Source organism: Zingiber officinale, chromosome 3A (assembly GCF_018446385.1).
Source record: "Zingiber officinale cultivar Zhangliang chromosome 3A, Zo_v1.1, whole genome shotgun sequence".
NCBI classification, from domain to species: domain Eukaryota; kingdom Viridiplantae; phylum Streptophyta; class Magnoliopsida; order Zingiberales; family Zingiberaceae; genus Zingiber; species Zingiber officinale.
Window position 1 is genome coordinate 119,408,104 of NC_055990.1, and position 18,674 is coordinate 119,426,777.

Here is an 18,674-nt window from a genome sequence, read left to right on the forward strand (position 1 = left end):
ATCAAGCTAACCTCTCCTTCAATTTGATGAAATTCCAAAATTCTTGATACTCTATCTTCACACTTGATACATTCTTCATTTGCCAATTTTTTTTCCACACTTCAATTCCAGAAACTTGAAGCTAAAACAAACTCAAATCATGAAGAAGATGTCCCTCCCCCACACTTAAAATGTTGGCCGTCTCGGACAATAGAAAACATCATAGAATGAAGTAAAATAATCAAAGTTATAAGGTGCTGTTGTACTCTGTAATTGGAATCTGATTCTAACATCTGCTGCTACAGATTCTGGAAAAAGTATCTTATATGACTGCAGGGGCTATTATAGTCTTGATGAAGTACCAAATCAAAACTCCATGACTGGTTAAAACACTTGAAAGTAAGTACTGCACTAAACATGGTTTTAGAAATCTGATTCAGCATTCTTTTCAAGCTTAAATTCCAGAAGAACAATGGTTTAAATCGTATTTTACAGTCTAGTTCAAACCTCAACCACAATCAATTTCACATAAGCAATGAACCCACTAATTGATGAGATAATATTAGTTCTGTGAGTCTAGATTTTCTGTTAGCTTCAAGACTCCCCAGCTAACAGAAAATCTAGCAGCAGCCTTCATTTAATGTCAATAACTACTTCTCTGCAGATTCTGCTATTTTCCTCACTTTGTTTTTGGTGTTCTTCAGTTTCAGATTTTACACAATTGTAAATTAGTTTCTGCTGTTCTTGTTTTAGAATGGCTCTAGCTTTTCATAAGCATGAAAACAATGAAAATTATAGAAGAAGAAGAATAATAGAAAGCCTGTGATTACAAGGAACCAAAGGTCTGTAGCTTGATACAAGAACTAGCACCCACAAAAATAAGAAGGTTGCAGAATCAGCTTCTTAGTTTTAGATTAGGTCCTGCAGCTTGACCAGAATTCCAGCAATTCAACATTTTGTTCCTACATCAATCCCTTAAGTCTCTCAAGCAAACTTCTAGGTTTTTTTTTTAAGGTAAAGAGAGCTCATCTGCACTTCCAAATCAGAAAGTATCAAAGGCCACTACTGTACAGGCCAGTATCAGGAATCAAATGCACATCAGCTGGGGAGGAAATGTGACCTTATACCTTCTCACGTAAAGGCAGTATACTAGGTTTAAAAGCTACCATAAGTCACCTAGAGAGTCTTTGAGATGAACTTATTTTCTTTTACAATATCTGAATTCAAACTCCAGGAATCATACCAAATAGAAATTTCAGAATTAAGGTTGTTTTCTGAAATTCTGGTTTCAGATTTGAGCTCCCAAACTCAATATCCATGAGTTTTTAAGTCTTTAATCTTGAGAAGATTGAAGATATTGTAATACCAACAATTGTTATCGTAGAAGGCATAAATTGAATTGCTCACTGATCTTCACAAGTTTCTCACGTGCAGCAACTTAGCAACTCTCTTTCAGCAATTTTGAATTTGCTCCAGCATACAAATTGGAAGTCAATAAGAGTAGTTCAACTATCTAGAGCTCCTGGAAACCAGTAACTTTAGTTATACAATTCCAGAATTTATTACAGTAAATCTAATTTCACCAATCAAATTCCAGAAAATTAAGTTTACTCTCTTCTCTGTTAATACACTTCTGGAATTCCTAAAAGTAGCTTCTTTTCCCCAAAGATCTCGAGACTAATAAGAGTAGGGTTCAGAGATTTGCTCAGCAAAAGATACAAAACAGTTCAAAATTCATAAGCAGTATATGCATCTCTATTGCCTTGGTGGAAAAACGAAATCAAGCTACAATAATCACCTACATCAATCCTGATCATGTTATACAGCAACAATCAGTAGTACAGCTGGAAAATTCCAGGTTATGCATCCTTAGAAATGCATGTTTAAAAGACGTAAATGAAAATCCAGCACTAGAATATGTTCCTTTCAGTTTTATCTATCCAATGCAGTTTGTAAAAATATGGAAAACAATGAAACATCATTTATCACTTCGAATGAAAGAGCTTCTCTATTTTTCTCTGCAATCAAGCTCAGCAGAAACTAGCTCCGCAACATTGAACCTGCAATCAATTTGATACTCCACGGTTCCTTTAAGTTGTTTATCTTTAATGCATTCTCCAACATTTCAGTTTCAGATATGAATGATTCTAAGTCTTCAGCAGCAACAAATTTCATTTCTTGAGCTCTATTTCAGAAACAACTAGTTGCTGAAATTTTGGTTTAAACTTCAGAGACTGTTGAAAACTTGACTTGCTGGAATTTCTGCACTATCATCCTGCTGCTCAGATGGAGGAATTGCTAACTATACCAACTACTATAATCCAATTTCAGAAATCAGATTTCAAGAATGCTGAAGCACTCTGATTTTAATCATGCAGCTTGCGCAGAATTTCAGCAATTCAGCAAATATCAGGTTTGTGTATTAAGTTTCAGCAACTGGAATTCAATGTGATTTCAATTTCTCAAGCTACAAATCAGAACTTGAGAAAACAATTTCAGCAAAACTAAGGTAAGCTTACAAGAATCAGATCTATTAATGGTTGTTACCACAGCTTGAATTCAATTAATTTGGCTAAAAACTAAGTTCCAAAAATTGGCACAGAAAGATCAATTTCAGAACTAGCACTTCATTGAGTTTTATGTGAGTTCAGTTTCCCCAACAGTTAGTTACATCCAGCCCTTGCACTTAAGTAAACTCAGCTCCACAAATCCCAGAGTTACACAACAGAATCTGATTTCAGAATTCAGAATCTATGACTCTAAATTTGTTTCCTTTCTTCCTCTGCATATGACCATCATTTCCAACCAGCTAGAGGAGTGCATTCCATTGCATTAGTAGGGAACCAAACCAAGCTTAAACAACAATTCAGAATTGAATTATTTTCTAGTTTTGCCTTCACATTTTCCAGAGCTCAAATTCTTCATTCTCAGCAATCCCTTGAACTGAAACAATTGCAACTTAGATACTAATCTTTAATAATTGCAACTCAGAATTGAAGAAGACTTATTCCCAGGAACTCAAATACAAATCCAAGCAAATGAATCTCTCAAATTCTGTCAAGATTGAGAACTTGAAATTTTCTGGATTGAGGAATTCAGAATCTGCAGAAATTACATGTTTGCAAAATTTCTGAAATGCAGGAATTCCTTAGATTTGAATCTGTATCTGATTTCTAGAATTTTGAAACCTTTGACAATTGAAGTTGAACTCTGAGAATGTTTAACTGAATCTGATGCCTTTCATGCATTTGAATTGGTGGCATTTAGTTACTAAAATGGCAGGAACCTAACTTGGACCGGTTATGATAAAAAAAAATCTATAAACTTTGGCACATAATAGTCTAAATTCTGTCCACAACCCAACTTTTCCACAGCACAACAGTACCAACTTACTGGAATAAGTTTCAGTATTAAAAGTCAAAGTAATCAGCAAATTCTGGGTCTCTTCTCTGTCAATGTTTCTTACCTCTTATTAACACATGACTCCTGTTATTTAATAGCTGATACCTCAAATATGTAAGCACGGTTCCACTACTGTTGATTCCTGGATACCTTAATTCAAGAAGTTCAGTTTCAGAATTGATACAATTTTAGTTTCAGAAATCAGAACCTATGAGAGCCTTGCCTGAGAAATTAACCTTGATGAAGAATTTCATTTAGTAATGCATTGGTTAGAACTTGAGTTCCAAATAATATTGATCAAAAATAGCTTCAGCAATTTGGCTCAACAAGTTTGAAACGCAAGATCTTGAACTGATACATCCACTGCTATTATTCTTGAATTGAATTTTTCCCCACATGATTTCAAACTTTGTCAAGTACTTTGAATTAAAATCAACTTACGAAACATGATGCATCTCTTTAAACCATAGAAGGCTTAGGAAGGAGCCACTTGGCAGTAGAAAGATAAGAGCTTCACTTGAACCTTTCATTGATTAAAGGTTTACAAGAAAACTTGGCACAAACTGTCAATGATACATATTCTCATATTCTACACTGCTGCACAATCCAGCAGCCTTTTTTTTTTTTTTTTCATATTTAGCATTTTCCAATCCCAACAATAGGAACTAAATAGCAACTCATAATTTTGAAACTGATGTCCAAGGCTCTGATATAAGCAAAAACTGCACTTGATTTTAAACTAATGCCCTTTTCTTCAAGTATTTATCAAGCACTTTTTACAAAATTCACCAATCTCAGAATTTCTAATCGATTTTGACTTCCATAAATTCCCAACACATAACATCCCCCACACTTAATCCTTTGTCCATCTTGGCAATCTAACTCATCAAGAATTCAACCAAACTCTCAAAAGAATGAAGGCAAAGCAAATATGGTGGAAAGTAACAATGTTGCATGAATTTTTTCAACTAGAATTCGGAAGGAATAGAAATCAAAGAATGAGAATAGAAATCAAAGAATAGGAAAGAAATATCCTTTATCATGTTCATGCATACAATTATTATTGTGATTTTGAAAAGAAACTAAGCAAGTTCTAGAGTTTCAATTGTTGTGAGTGCATGCCACACAAAAGAATAATTAAGTATAGGCTTAAAGTGGTCCTCTTTAGGTAATTTTTTTTTTTTTTTGCAATCAAACTCAATTAATCAAAATGGAATCCATCACCACACTAACCAATATCATGCAAGTAAAGTATTCAATCATGTAAGATGACCTAAACTTGATGGTCAAACTTAAAGAACTTTTACCATTGTAAAAGTATTACTTAGAAATTCCCATGGAGACTTTTATTCAAAATAACATGCTATGTACCAAACAAAATGCAAAGTGTGAAAGTAAAATGCAATGGTAAAGTATGAAACTAAAGAAATGTGTTAAGCAAAAATAAAAGGAAGGAACAAACTCCCCTTAATTCCGGGTGGTTGAAGAAGATTAAGAAGAAGAATCCACGCTGGTATTGGAATGGTTCTTCCCGGTGGTTGGAGTCGGTTAAGGTACGAAATCCACTTTGGAAGTGGAATATTGTGCATTGAAGTCAAGACCTCTCCTCCCACCATGTGCTCCTTGAAAATTTGCCCTGGAGGTTGAAGACGATTCAATTTAAGCATCCACTCCGGAAGCTTATATTCTCCTACAAAATCAACAAAAGACAACACCTCTTGCAAGTATGGGAAAATATTAGTTTCTACATTACATGGTTCAAGAAATGCATCACATCCAACAAAATCAATAAATGGTACCTTTATAAAATCTTCTAATGAATCACAAGAAATATTAACCTTGTCATGTTGAAAGGTACCTGGAGGTTCTAAAATGATGGTTGTGACCTCCTCATCATCAGATAATAGCTTAGACTCTGGTTTTGACTCAGGTGAATGTACAACCACAGATAGTGATTCTTGGGTTCTTGCCTCCATAATACAAGTCCCTACACTCTCATCATCCACATCTAGTTCAGGTGATTCTTGAGGTATTGCTTCCAATGTGCAATCCCCTACACTTACATCATCATCTACATCAGTACCTACATCATCAACAACATCTACAACAACATTATCAGTAGAGTCAGAAATTTTTACAACTACAACATCACAACAAGAAGTATTAGAGGACTCCTGTGAAATAATAAAATCAAGATCATGCCTGTCAAAAACAATACAATTCCTTTGCTCAGGCACCTCTACATCCGTAGGAATAATCTCATCAACTCTTATGGTAACTAGTTGTCCATTTCTAAATTGTTGAGGGTTGGCAGCCATGGTTTCCAAAAGTTTTATAGCTTCATCAGGAGTTTTATCAATCAAGGGCCCTCCACTAGCTTTATCCACCATGTACAAATCAAACGGAAACAATCCATCATAAAAATGTAGGACAAGCAACTGATCACTAATTTGATGTTGAGGACAACTAGAGCAAAGTTCCTTAAATCTCTTCCAATATTCATGCAATGTCTCCTCCTTGAATTGTTGAATGCCACGAATCTTTTTCCGCATAGCTATATAATCAATTTGAACTCCCTGTGGGCCTTGATGTGCTGGATATGAGTCAGTAAACTGACTATGTGCAACCTCAGACCTAAAATTTGATTGATCCACAGGTGGGTAGTACTGATGTTCAGGCTGATAGAACCAAGTCTGAGGTTGATAGTACTGATAATATGGATCCATGGTCAAAGAAGTTTCTTGCTCTTACACTGAAATACTAGCAACTACAATTAGAAGATACAGGAGCATATCATATCAAACACATGGATATATGAACATGAAAGCAATTGAAACAATTTTTTTTCAAATTTTTATATAAAAAGAAAAAGAAACAATCCTAAGGTATCAAACACCGCTACATTCCCCGGCAACGGCGCCAAATTTGATAAACCCTAATTTTGTCGTGAAATGGGTATCAAAAGAATTAAGTGACCGAATCCATTCTACACTAATGTAGCATAGAGATAACTTGGGTCGTCTCCCAATGAATGTAGCCAATGCTTAATATTTTAGGATTGATTTATTAGATATGGGGTTTTGGGTTTTAAACTATAAATGCTAAAAGATAAGTAGTAAAAGATAGCCTATATAAACTTCTGATGGAATGAATTGAAGAAGAGCAAAGCAATTAAGGAAACTTGAGCATTTGGTTGAAACCGATCTGACCTACTTGCATTCTAAACAAACAGCAAACAAGAACAACAATCAAACACAAACAAGATCAAAGCATGAATTAAGCAAAGTCACAAATGGCAAACATGAATCAAGATCATGTAACAGAATCAAGATCCTTTCACAGCTAAACTAATGAAACTAACTAATACTTCTCAAATTGAACAGTGCTAACAAAATGAAAACTAAGCCAGAACAAGGCAAGAACAAATTGAATCATGAAGATCAGATGCATAAAGGATCAAGCCAACCATTCGTCACATGGAAGGAGATCTACTCAGTTAAGTGAAAATGACAGATAAGGAGTACAACAACTAGAAATAGAAACTAACTAAAGCTAATTCGGATCTATGAAATTGAACAGAAACAAGAGCAAACATTCTCAACTAGAAAAGTGTTGAACCGAAGTGAGCTAGGGCATTCCCAAACACTCATTGGATTGGACGAAGATGTCGACAGCACATAAGTGATGAATAACCGATCAAATCAGATGAAACGCAGCTAGAATTAGAAATCGATGCAGAAAACAGAGAAGTCAGAAGCAAACACTAAACAGAGCTTCGAGGAAGAAGGTCGCTGGTTGGAAGACGGGAAAGAAATCGGCTGAAACCACCGGATTGCTCCACTTCTCCGTTCTTCTCATGGAAATCGCGACAGAAATAGAAATCAGATGGGGAAATGACGTCGCCGACTTGAAGATGGGTAATGACCGGAGGAAGGGAAACGCCCTTGACCTCAGCAGCTTGCCGGCGGTGGAATGGATCAAGGAAGAAGATCGCCGGAACGAGCTCGCCCCTGTTCTTGACGTGAACTGTAGCAAATTCACGAACAACCTGTAGCTTCTCATTTCCCACTTAAATCTGATCTGCAATCTGAGTCAACGGTTGAGATTGCTTCAGAATGATCCAATGGTGGAAGTTGCTCCAAATCCGATCCAAATCTTCAGATCTTGATCACTGGTTGTGATCTACTTCCCCTTGGCTTGGATGGACCATATTCTTCTCGGATGTCTCAGATCTACTCCGATATTGGATGAACGGCTGAGATTGTTCCAGAGCTGGATCTCCTTATTTAAGCTCATATTTGAACTCAATCTAAGTTGATCAAACTAGAGTCCTTGCCCTTTGATGCCTACAAAGAATATAACCAAATATTAGTATCAAATACCTCAAATATGATATAATTTGTAATTAAGTCCACAAATGAATGCAATTCATGAAATATGATATAAATGTGGAATTAACACATGAGAAGATCAAATGATATGCTTATATGAATCAAAATATCAATACAAAATGATGGTTATCAAAACCCCCTTTCACTTGGTGTACGGCGGTGAAGTAGTCGTCCCCGTAGAGGTCAGAGTCGAGTCCGATTGGATACAGCACTACAGCGAGGACAACGCCGAGCGGATGCTCCTGGAGCTAGATTTGGTGGACGAGACACGTGCTAAAGCCACCGCCCGGCTGATGGGCTATCGGCAGAGGATGAAGCAGACCTACAATCGAAGGGTGATCCCATGGTCATTCCAGGTCGACGACTTTGTGTGGAAGAAGGTGAAGCCGGTCGGCGACGTCACCAAGCTGGAAGCTCCATAGGTCGGACCCTTCAAGATCGTGGAAAAGCTCCGCTGGGGCGCCTATTACTTGGAGGATGAGGACGGGCGACGACTCGAACGTCCATGGAGCGCGAATCACCTCCAGCCATATCGAGTCGGATGAGAGGTGCGTCGATGTAATCAATGTATTTTATATACCCCTACACCCTGTGAATGCAGGACTGAAATCGAAAGATTCTCGAAATTCATGTCGAATGGTGAGTCTTCATCAAATCATCGAGCAGCGACGTTAAACCCAGGTCTCCACCAACGGTCGAGCGGCGACCTTAAACCCGACTCTTCATCAAATCATTGAGCAACGACGTTAAGCCCAGGTCTCCACTGACGGTCGAGCGACGACCTTAAACCCGAGTCTTCATCAAATCGTCGAGCGGCGACGTTAAACCCAGGTCTCCACTGACGGTCAAACAACAACCTTAAACCTGAGTCTTCATCAAATCGTCGAGCGGTGACGTTAAACCCAGGTCTCCACCTACGTTCGAGTGGCGACCTTAAACCCGAGTCTTCATCAAATTGTTGAGAGACGACGTTAAACCAGGTCTCTACCTACAGTCGAGCGACGATCCTAAGCCCAAGAGGTAACCTAATTCACATTTAAGGGTTGAAAGATGAACCAGACTTATACACGTATCACCGGTCGCTCGACGCCAAACCTTTCGAAGCGAAAGGGGACCAGGTAGACGGGCGATCACCACCAATCAAGAAGGTCAAAAGTCGAAAGAAAAGGAGTGGCATGAATAGGAAAATTTCGCCGAACGGATAAATGTTCATTGCACAAAAGGATTGCCCCGCCGAACAGCGGGCATACATGCATACTTCAAAATAATTTTTTTTTACAAAGCCCTCCTCACTCAAGATAGTCGAAAACCTCATCGAGCATCGAGTCGTTCAGCTGCTGCCGGTTGATGACGCCGTCCGTCAGAGCCTCGGGGAGATGCTCGTTCGCCCTCAACTGGTTGACCGTCCCGGTAACAGCTAGTTCGAAGGATCGAACGACACGATGGACAACTTTGTCCGTGAATTTTTCTAAGTGGAGGTACTCATGCTTCATTGCCTCGAAGCGGCTCGGCTCGTCCTCTTGGTACTTCTTTAAGGCAACGCGGGAGGTGTCTAAAGCTTCTTCAAGGGGTTTCAGTTGCCCCCGAAGAGAAGCTACCTCAGGCAAGCGACTCTCCCATTTAGCGACCATACAGTTCTCGAGATTTTTGAGCTTCTGGGCCAAATTCTGAGCCTCATGATTCTTCAGCTCCAAGTCAGCTACGGCTCGGTTCTTCCTTGTTGTGGACAGCTCAATCTTCTGGTTGTAGGACTTCACCTGTGCCTCGAGCTGGCTCAGCATAACTGCCTGATCGGCGGATATCTTCCGCTCAACCTCCAGAAGTTTATGGGTCTTGGCCAGGTCGCCCTGCAGTTTGGCAATTGAGAGCCCCTGGGAGGAGGATGCTCCAACAGAAATCCTGAGCTTCTTGAGCTCATCCTCCACAAGCGTCAGGCGCTGGCACATCGCCACGCTCTCTACCCAGTATTGTAGCCGAACAGAAGAATATTAATGCCGAAAGGAGGTAAAACCATGAATTGATCATTGTATACATACCCCGGTGCACATTTGTAGGTGGTTGTTGGCGAACAGCCCTGGAGGCATTGTTGCGGCACGTGCTCTAGCCTCCTCCACAACCTTGGCGAGTGGCCCGCGGATGAGTATATGATGTTCTGGAGTTTGCAGTTGATCGTTGACCGCCAAGAACTCCTCCGTAGGGAGGTGGAGAGTGGCCGTCACAGATCGGCGGCTGCTCGGGGCCGATTGAGCAGACGCCGCGGGACCAGAGGACTGATCGGCTGAAGCCGGGAGGATGCCGCTGCAGGATCTTTCGACGAGGAGGCAAGGACGCGATCGGCTCTGCCGCAATAGGCTCGGGTGGCAGATCGGAAAGTGATGGAGTTCGGTCGGAGGAAATGACTTCTACTGTTTCACGGACGTCCATGGGAGGAGACGGGGAGTCGCCGGAGCACTGGTCATAGAGTCGCCGACAGCTCTCGAGGAAGAAGACGCAAAGTGAAAGAGGGAGGCGGTGCCGCGGCTTTATAAAGATAGGACTCGACCCACCGGAGCCGTTGGATCTAGGTCTCGGCGATCGAAGCACAAATCTAGTCGTTGAATTCAAATCATCAAGCATCACATCAGCAGCTGTTACCTCGGACGTGTGGTGACACGTGGTACGCTCCCACAGGGCGGCATTTAAGGGGCATCATTATTAGGCGTGCTCAGCTTTAATGAGGTGATTTGCATCAATTTCGAGGAGATTCGGATGACGCCAGCTTTGACTGCTCTCAGCCTAGGGGTGCGGATGAAGAATTCTCCAAGTGCAAACACGTGAAGCACCGATCGGCCTCAAGGGTCAGCCCTCGGGCCGGCTGACACTCAAAGCTAACTAATATTTCGGCCGATCGACCTGCCGATCCCCAGGCCCAACTGTCCAGTCAGTCAGACTTGCAACCTCCTTCGACTAGACTTGAGGGAAAGACACATGATCCGGTGGTAAGGTGGGGGCCCCCGCCCTGCAGGGGGTCATGGCTACGTGGTAGGTCAAAGTCAAGGAAGTCAATGCGCTCATACCATCGTCCGCTCGGGGCAACTCACTTGCCCAATCGGAAGACCTGACCTAATAGTATCACAGCTCGACCACCGAACCGAGCTTCCGACATTCAGAAAACCCATGTACTAGCAGAGCATAGGCCAAGCGGACAACCCGCTTGGTGCGAACAGTGGATGTGGGTCGAGCGGATACACCGCTCAGCCGAAGGGCAAAGCGGCAGGTAGCCTAAAGAAGGCTGGACGAGCGGTCATCTCGCTTGACCCAGTAATCGACAAAACGAGGATCGACCACTATCCTCTTAGGGACTCGTGCTACCGACAGACAACATAGTGGGCGGCGTGGTGAGACAGAGAATTGTACGACGGAAGCTTCCACTGTCTTGTCAGGATATGCTCGAGTTGTTGAGGTATGGTGTTAGGGACATTTGTCTGACATGTCTTATCAGGGAAATCTTTGAGATGCGTGCACACCTCGAGAAGCGTGCACGCGCATTCTCGGGAGCCCTATATAAGGGACCCCAAGCTTCGACGGAGGTAGGTTTGATTCTATTGTAGCTACTGTTACTCTGCCACTTTCGTTTCTCTTCACTTCCTTATTGCTTCCGCCGGAGATTTGACTTGAGCATCGGAGGGCCAATATCCGGGAACCCCTCCTTGGCTCAGCACTGACTTTTTGTGGTTGCAGATCTCAATCGTTCGAAGTCTACATCCAATCAACGTGAACACCACACCCCCAGCATCTATCGCCTCGACTCTCGGACAGGATCATATACTATCCTCAAAACTACAACTTGTATGATTTTGAATTCATGATCATACATTTCAATTCATGCAAATTGATTCTCCATGGTTTATGAATGTTAAAATAATGAATCATTAAGGAGTTTCTTTTAAACATTACTTGATATAGCTTAATTCATGATCATACTCTTGTGCTATCATTCTTTCTAGTTTCCATTTTGTTATATGCTAAGATTAAGATCACAAAACTATTGGATTTCAACCTAAACTTCTAATACTCGATCTATGTCATTATCAAAGAAAGGAGCTATTAAAGAGCCGTCACTAAATTCTATGGTAAAGCCATGAGAAAATAACTCAAACTAGTAAGATATAATAAGATACAGTGAATCTTACATTATTCATGAGATTCATCTATAAACTTGCAACCAAATTAAAAAGAGTTTGTATTCATTAATATATTTTTAACTTGCCATTAAAAATAAAGATTATATCATATTTTATTAATCACGTATAAAATTTTGTTAAAAATAAGACTCGATACTTCTGATTCTATTATTACATATATCCTTGACTAGTCTTTTCATTATCTATTCCATGAATGAATAGTTTTTTCTCAAACATAAAAAAATTTCCAACAAAACATAAAAAACAAATAAGCCTTAAGTCATCAAATATGGAACATTGTTTAATCGCATAAGCAAGATACACTCCAACAAAATTTCCATCCAACAAAATCTTCTTACTCTGGAAGGCCCAACACAGGCCAGGTGTCGTAATGCAAAATCTAACAGCAGTCAATTGTTTTTCAGATTCATAGTTAGGAGACTGTCTGGGGAGACATGTTGTGCACCAGTGTAATACTTGTACTTAGAGCAAATATCTGCAGGCAAACACCTGGTACCACAAAATGTTAAGCAAATTAATCAATATAAAATATCACAATTTCGGTACGTAGCAGGGTGATCCTTTTGCATTTCTTTGGATAAATAAGATAAATCAAAAAGTACTGATTAAAATTTCATTTCAGACGCAAAATATATTAAATTTGATTTGATTTTGATGAACCAAAACAATAGTTTTAAGCTTTGGAAATAGATCTACAAATAGTTTTGATTCAGGGTTAAAATCATCAACAGACAAACTCGTATTCAAGTTCTTCAGTGAATTTTTTAAATATCGGAAATGAATTTCAGTAACAGACCGTTCTATTGTGCTCAAATTGAAAGGACACCCTGCAACTAAAATCTAGAGAACAAACTTCAGCTCTTACCAATCACAGTGCGTACTAACACAAGAAGATCATATATCAGCAGGTCTGTGAAGCTTTGGAGATTGCTAACCTACAAATCAAATACAATTGTCAGCCAAAAGCATCAGATGATGAAAAGCCAACAGCTGTGCATATGTATTTTATTGCTTCAATCAAGATAAGCAAACAAGAACAACTAGAATGGCAAGCCAACAAGGCCCGTTAAACAAAGCGAAGCCAGCCAAGCCTGTTAAACAATGCTGAGGCACGAACGCCCGATAAACCACAAGACAAGGTGGGCAACCAGTATTTGTTGATGTTGTCTGTATAACCGATAAACCTCTAGTCCTGATAAAAAGTATAAGGATACGAGAAAGTTGGATCTGAAATACGACAAAGTTATCATGAATGGATCTGATGGGATCAAACTTTGATGTTCAAATTAAATATCTAATCAAGAGAAAGAAATGGTAAGTTTCAAAATCAAAGCACCTATGGTTTTTTTTATGAGTTTCTGAAGACGCCCTAAAGATTTGGCAACTTAATAGAGTTATTACGAGTCTACTTGCATGCTTAGTTATCTGAACCTCATCAAATGTGCAACGATAACTGCACAACAGGCTAATACCATTTGATATGGACGGAAAAATAACACTGAAAACCAGCTACTTTAGATGCTAATCTGTTCATGTGTGAGCGAGCAGTGATCCACAGCATTGCAACGGATCCAACCAGAATATGTCACCTGACCCAAAGACAATAAGCACTTCCTCTCAACGACTTTTAACAGACACTCCTTGTGCCTCTTCCATGACAAAATCAACATGCAAAAACGGAGGTTAGAATGTCTCCTAGTAGTTTAGTATTCTCTGTTATTTGAAAATTGATCTGACGTTTACTAAGTTAGCAAGTTAACATAAAATTTAGCTTTTCTCACACTAATTGGCGTAAATTAGTGTAATGAATCCTTTTGGAGACTTATTATTAGGTACTTTAGGTTCATGTATGCAAGAAACTAATCTATCATATTACTAGCTACAATATAGTAATTAGAATTTATTTATTGATGCTGGCATGTGTCTTTTCACAGGTAGAGTTCTTATTTTGATAAAAAGAAACTAACATTATCAACTAATGAGCTGTGGTCTCTTGAATCACTATAAATGCATACAAATTAGAATCATAATTGATTTGTCACTTTTAAAATGGAATTTTTACATTCTTATCTCATTATTCTTGCTTTGTTCAATTTCCTCTTTTAATCTTTTGGGATAGTATGAAGTAACTTGAAGGGCTAACACTAGCATATCAAACATTCTTTGAAATGGACAAATTGACAAAAGGTACATCAACAAGATTCTCCAAGGTGTTATCTGTTGGTGCAATTGTGCCCAAAGTGGTACGTGGTCTGTTGTCCGAGGTCCGATGTGGATGTTTGGGCCTAGACTCTAAGTTGGGTCTTTGCGTGAGTATTTGTGTGTTTGAGTGATCAGGCACTTGCAAGAACACACATAGAGCACTAAAATGCTAAGCGCTCAGCATAGTCGAGTAATGATAAATGTTGGCTTGGCATGACTAAGGTGACACACCCAGTAGCATGGAGGTTCAAAGAGGTCAGAGAAGAATAGTATAGGACATTTGAGAAACTGCACGACAAAGAGCACTTGGGTAAAGGAACCATTTGTCGAATAGAAATTTTCAAACAGTAAACAGATACAGCAATGCAAGATCACAATCAAATAAGTTTAGTCATAACCTAGCAGTTAAAAAAGCTTCTTTCGAGCCAATTTTCAAATGAAAATATCTATAGGAACTCCACTATATAAGAAAATTAACATGGATAAAGGAATTCATAATGTAAGTGTATGTGTTTTTATTTAAGATGCTCATTTCTATAAATTTTGTGCCTAAAAGTAATGTAGCAGAAGAATGGAGTAGACAAAATTCTGAAACCAGGCTCCTTTTGATGGGATTTTTGACCTAAGGTTTGTGAGGAATTGGAATTTTCACTTTGACGCTTGTCATTCAAATAAAGAATTCTATGAGAATTCCAGTTCTAGAATCCCTCTATTCCCAAAAGGTTTCAAGCAGACTCCGAAAAGGCATTGCCTTTTGATCAGAAATCTTAAATGGGGAAATCTAAACAGTCAGCAAAAGGCTAAAAATAATGAGAGCTGAACAATACTCAGGTTACCTTTAAGTGCAGGTTACTCCTAAAAATACAAACAACAGATAGTGCAGTTGCTACAGATGAGAAGATATTGTACAATCTCAGCAATCTTTTGGAGCTGCGCCTTCGACCTGAAGTCATGTGAAACAAAAGCTATACATGTAAACATGAAGAGATAACAATGATAGCAATTGAAGATGACATTTTCCAATCATCACGAACCTAATTCTCCAATTACAAGTGAAATGAATCCAAGTGAAAGAGATACAGCAGGAACTGCCTCAATCTTCTTTTCAGGCAATGCAGATAAGAATACCAGAACTGTCCAAATTATTTGACTGGCAGTCTGTGCATCAATAATTCAGAAACAGATGAGGAATACACAAACCAAAGAGAAAAAAGTGGGGAAACAAGAAACAACCATGAAAATAATAATCTTACAATGTAACACTACCACACAATATGAACTTGCATGGGCCAAACCATAAAATTAGTGATTGTTTGTTATGAAAACTTGTTATTAGTCAATTATATCATCTAGATTCTAACTACTATGATCCAAAGCATGAAATCTGTAAAAACACTCAGAGTTAACTGGGAAAGAAGATTTATAAAGTGGCATACTTCACAGAATCAACTTGAAAGTTGGTCCTCCAAGAGCCACATTCACCTCCCTCAATTATATAAAAACACAGCAAACCATTGACATAATTTAATCATCGACCAGCAAACATCATCCCACCTAAGATATTAAAAAATCTTACTTGAGGGAAATCATGTATAGAAGCAAAGATATACATTTGAATTTTGTGCTGGCCCTGAGGGCAAGAATGTGCCAGTCTGCTGAAAATTCATTAACTTATCATATTAAGTCTGGTGTATTAGCATATAAATACTTAAAAAACAGAGCTCATTTGGCCTCAACAACTACTTCTTGAGAGAAGCGGTCTTCAATAAGAAGCAAGTATATCACAATTGGTTAACTGTTCACCATTCAAGCAAATAGGGTCTCATCTCTTGTAATCACAACCTAAGTAGGAGTTCTAAAAACGGAGACATAATTTTCATTCTAAAGTTTACTACTTTTGAAGAGAATATCAACCACAATTATCAAAACTGATCAGGATTAGTCAAATTTACAAGTGGTGTGAAATATATTTGATGGCAACATAATACAACTATTCATGTAGCCGAGGATGTAGGAAATTTTGATAAAACACATAAAATGAATCTCTTGTCAATCTTGTTTTCTTCTTGTAATTGCACTTTCTCTTCCTTGCATTTTTGAGTTTTTAGATTTGCACAGCACATATGAATGTTCAACTCCCAACAACATGTGCTTATTTTTTGGATAATCTAACTTACCATGAACATCAAGAAAAATAATTGATTTCGTTTCAGAATCTATACATTCAAATAAGAGGGATAAGCATTTCACCACTATTACAAATACATATACAATTATATCTAATATTGGTGCAAAATGTTTTAAGCATTATAGATTTGTTGAATCCAAGTCCAATTAAAGGTGACAAGTCCCACCAAGTATGGTCAACTTCACAAACAACAAGGACATTTTAATTTAATCAAGTTATCTAATATATCTGAATGAACATTTCAAGCTAATCTTGTTATCTACGATATTTGAAATATTTATCTGGCAAACATTGATGTTATGATCCAAAACTAAGTACTGGATTACAAGAGGTAAATTACGAAATACCTAGAATGAACATGCAGACTCGTAATTGGTTGTCATCATAATATTTTCATATTACTTATCTACCATAGCACCAATGACACAATTTCATACATCATCGTCTAGACATGCTCCAAATAGACACCAATTAAAGAAAGGTAGCTATTGCATGCACATGCTTCTAAAATATCAAACAATCATATTAGTGTTGACAATATTAGTTTCTTAACAACTATTTGTGCCCTGTTTATCCTAAACCGAAAAAGAGTGGAAAGAGAAGAGGAAAAAGAGTGGAAAGAAAAGAGTTCACAGTAGCCAAGCCCTAGCTGTAAGCTCATGGAGGTCACGAGCGGTTTGTGGCCTAGCCGTAAACAGTTCATGACCTGGCCACTAACTCACAGTGGTCGCAAGTGATTTGCAGCCTTCCCACAAGCTCATAGACGTCAAGTCACGAACTTGCAAGGGCCAGACTGTGAGTTTGCACTTTGCAGAGTTCAAGTTCACCGGAGTTTTTGAAGCAAGGAAGGAAACTTCATTCCACCCGATTTCATGTAAAAATGATCCACAAACAGATTTAGAATCTGTTTGTGGATTTGTTTACAATAGGTAAACAAAGACTCCTGTACATTTCATTCTTTCTCTCATGTGCACTTCCGAGTAAACAGGCATTATAAAGATTTAAACTTTGGGACAAGGAGAGACAAATAGTCATTCCTAGTAAAAGTCGCAAAAATAAAATTATGAGATTGCATATACGTAAACAGCCACTTTTGAGATAGTACATAGCCAACATTTAGCAAGCACCTGATGCGCACTCAAAGCAACTATATCTTGAATTACTACATCATATACACAAAATCCTTACATGATGACAATATAATCTAATTCCATAGAAGTTTTTGAGAAGAAGAAAGGAACGGGAAAATAGTATAAAAGCAAGACATTTCAATTAAACGATTCATGTGTCACCTGGGCAACAAGTAGACCTCCAAGCCTGGATTTCCCTCGAGCCACTTTCGTGTACCCTGTGATCGCGACTAAAGAATTAGAAACATTTGCGGCAGGTGATTACATCACATTTGGTGAGGAATCACGAAAAATAAACGCACTGGAGTCGACGACCATGCGGTAGGAGAAGTCCGATCCATCAGTTCCCGACGGCCGACGGCCAGCAGCGACGCTCCGCTTCTGCATCGGTGTTTATCCCCGCCGCTGCTTCCTTCAAGCTGCCGCCCTCCTTCGTGAGATCTTAACGTGAGGGAAGGGTAAATAGGGAAGGGGAACTCTAAACAAATGGAGTGAGAAAAGAAAGGTAAGGAAGGGTAAGGCCATGAGATTGAAGATTGGGTAACGGGAACGAAAACCAATTTTATCCCTCTTTCATAATATTAATTCCCCAAAAAAAAAATTGCTCACGGCGACAGCTCACAGCGGCGGCGACGTCTTCTCCGGCGACAGCTCACGTCGGCGGCGTGAGAGGTGAAAAGCAGAGGGGAAGTGGTGAAGTCGGCGTAGGACAGCTGACGGCGGCGGCGTGAGAGGTGAAAAGCAGAGGGGAAAGTGGTGAAGCCGGCGTAGGAATAAAAGTTAGGGAATTAATTGAAACCCTAGGTTGGTTGATTAGTCAATAAAATTTCAATTGAAATATAATTTAATTAAATTTTAATAGAATTGTCCTCAAAAAATATTATATAAAATCTATTTTAAATTCTGAAAATTATTAAATAAATTTTATATATTTAAATGTATTTATTTTACATATCATTAACTAATTATTATTATTAATCAAATTATTAATCTTATTAATTTAATTACTAAATTCATTCTAATAAAAATTTTAAATGACTAATTCTATTTATCAAAAAGTATAAATAATTTTATATATCTGGTGGTGTTTGGTTGATGGATTTGGGAATTAGGGAATGAAATGATAGTAAAAGATAGTGTTTGTATTTTAGGTTTGGGAATGATATTTTAGGATTAATTACTAGATTTATGTGAATCA

At 38.7% G+C, this 18,674-nt stretch overlaps 2 protein-coding genes across 3 annotated transcripts; both read right to left on the minus strand.

Annotated features, from left to right (window-relative positions):
• Positions 1-103: 103 nt before the first annotated feature.
• LOC122052363 lies at positions 104-6,107 on the minus strand. Of its 2 annotated transcripts, none has more exons than XM_042613848.1 (2): positions 5,240-6,107; positions 104-5,017 (listed from the first exon to the last, which is right to left on the minus strand). In XM_042613848.1, exons 1-2 carry the CDS (start codon positions 6,105-6,107, stop codon positions 4,815-4,817), a joined length of 1,071 nt encoding a protein of 356 aa, XP_042469782.1. In that variant the 3' UTR covers positions 104-4,814. The 2 variants fall into 2 exon arrangements, with proteins under 2 accessions (XP_042469782.1, XP_042469781.1); XM_042613847.1 differs by having other exon boundaries at positions 104-5,071.
• On the minus strand, positions 4,014-18,272 carry LOC122052364. Its single transcript, XM_042613849.1, has 8 exons — positions 18,086-18,272; positions 17,779-17,954; positions 17,639-17,694; positions 15,193-15,316; positions 14,995-15,101; positions 12,822-12,891; positions 12,295-12,445; positions 4,014-7,727 (listed from the first exon to the last, which is right to left on the minus strand). The coding sequence occupies exons 2-7, from the start codon at positions 17,861-17,863 to the stop codon at positions 12,369-12,371; spliced, it is 519 nt and encodes a 172-aa protein (XP_042469783.1). The 5' UTR covers positions 17,864-17,954; positions 18,086-18,272; the 3' UTR covers positions 4,014-7,727; positions 12,295-12,368.
• Between the last annotated feature and the right edge of the window lie 402 nt (positions 18,273-18,674).

What these genes read in the sequence shown, in the direction of transcription:
- LOC122052363 (XM_042613847.1), bottom strand. Translation starts at nt 6,107, where the DNA reads ATGGATCCATATTATCAGTACTATCAACCTCAGACTTGGTTCTATCAG. An exon ending in CATCATTTTAGAACCTCCAG is followed by an intron (nt 5,072 to 5,239) that starts GTACCTTTCAAC and finishes TTGATTTTGTAG; the next exon opens with GAGAATATAAGCTTCCGGAG.
- LOC122052364 (XM_042613849.1), bottom strand. Translation starts at nt 17,863, where the DNA reads ATGCAGAAGCGGAGCGTCGCTGCTGGCCGTCGGCCGTCGGGAACTGAT. An exon ending in CCGCATGGTCGTCGACTCCA is followed by an intron (nt 17,695 to 17,778) that starts GTGCGTTTATTT and finishes TCGCGATCACAG; the next exon opens with GGTACACGAAAGTGGCTCGA. An exon ending in GGAGTAACCTGCACTTAAAG is followed by an intron (nt 12,892 to 14,994) that starts GTAACCTGAGTA and finishes TTTGATTTGTAG; the next exon opens with GTTAGCAATCTCCAAAGCTT.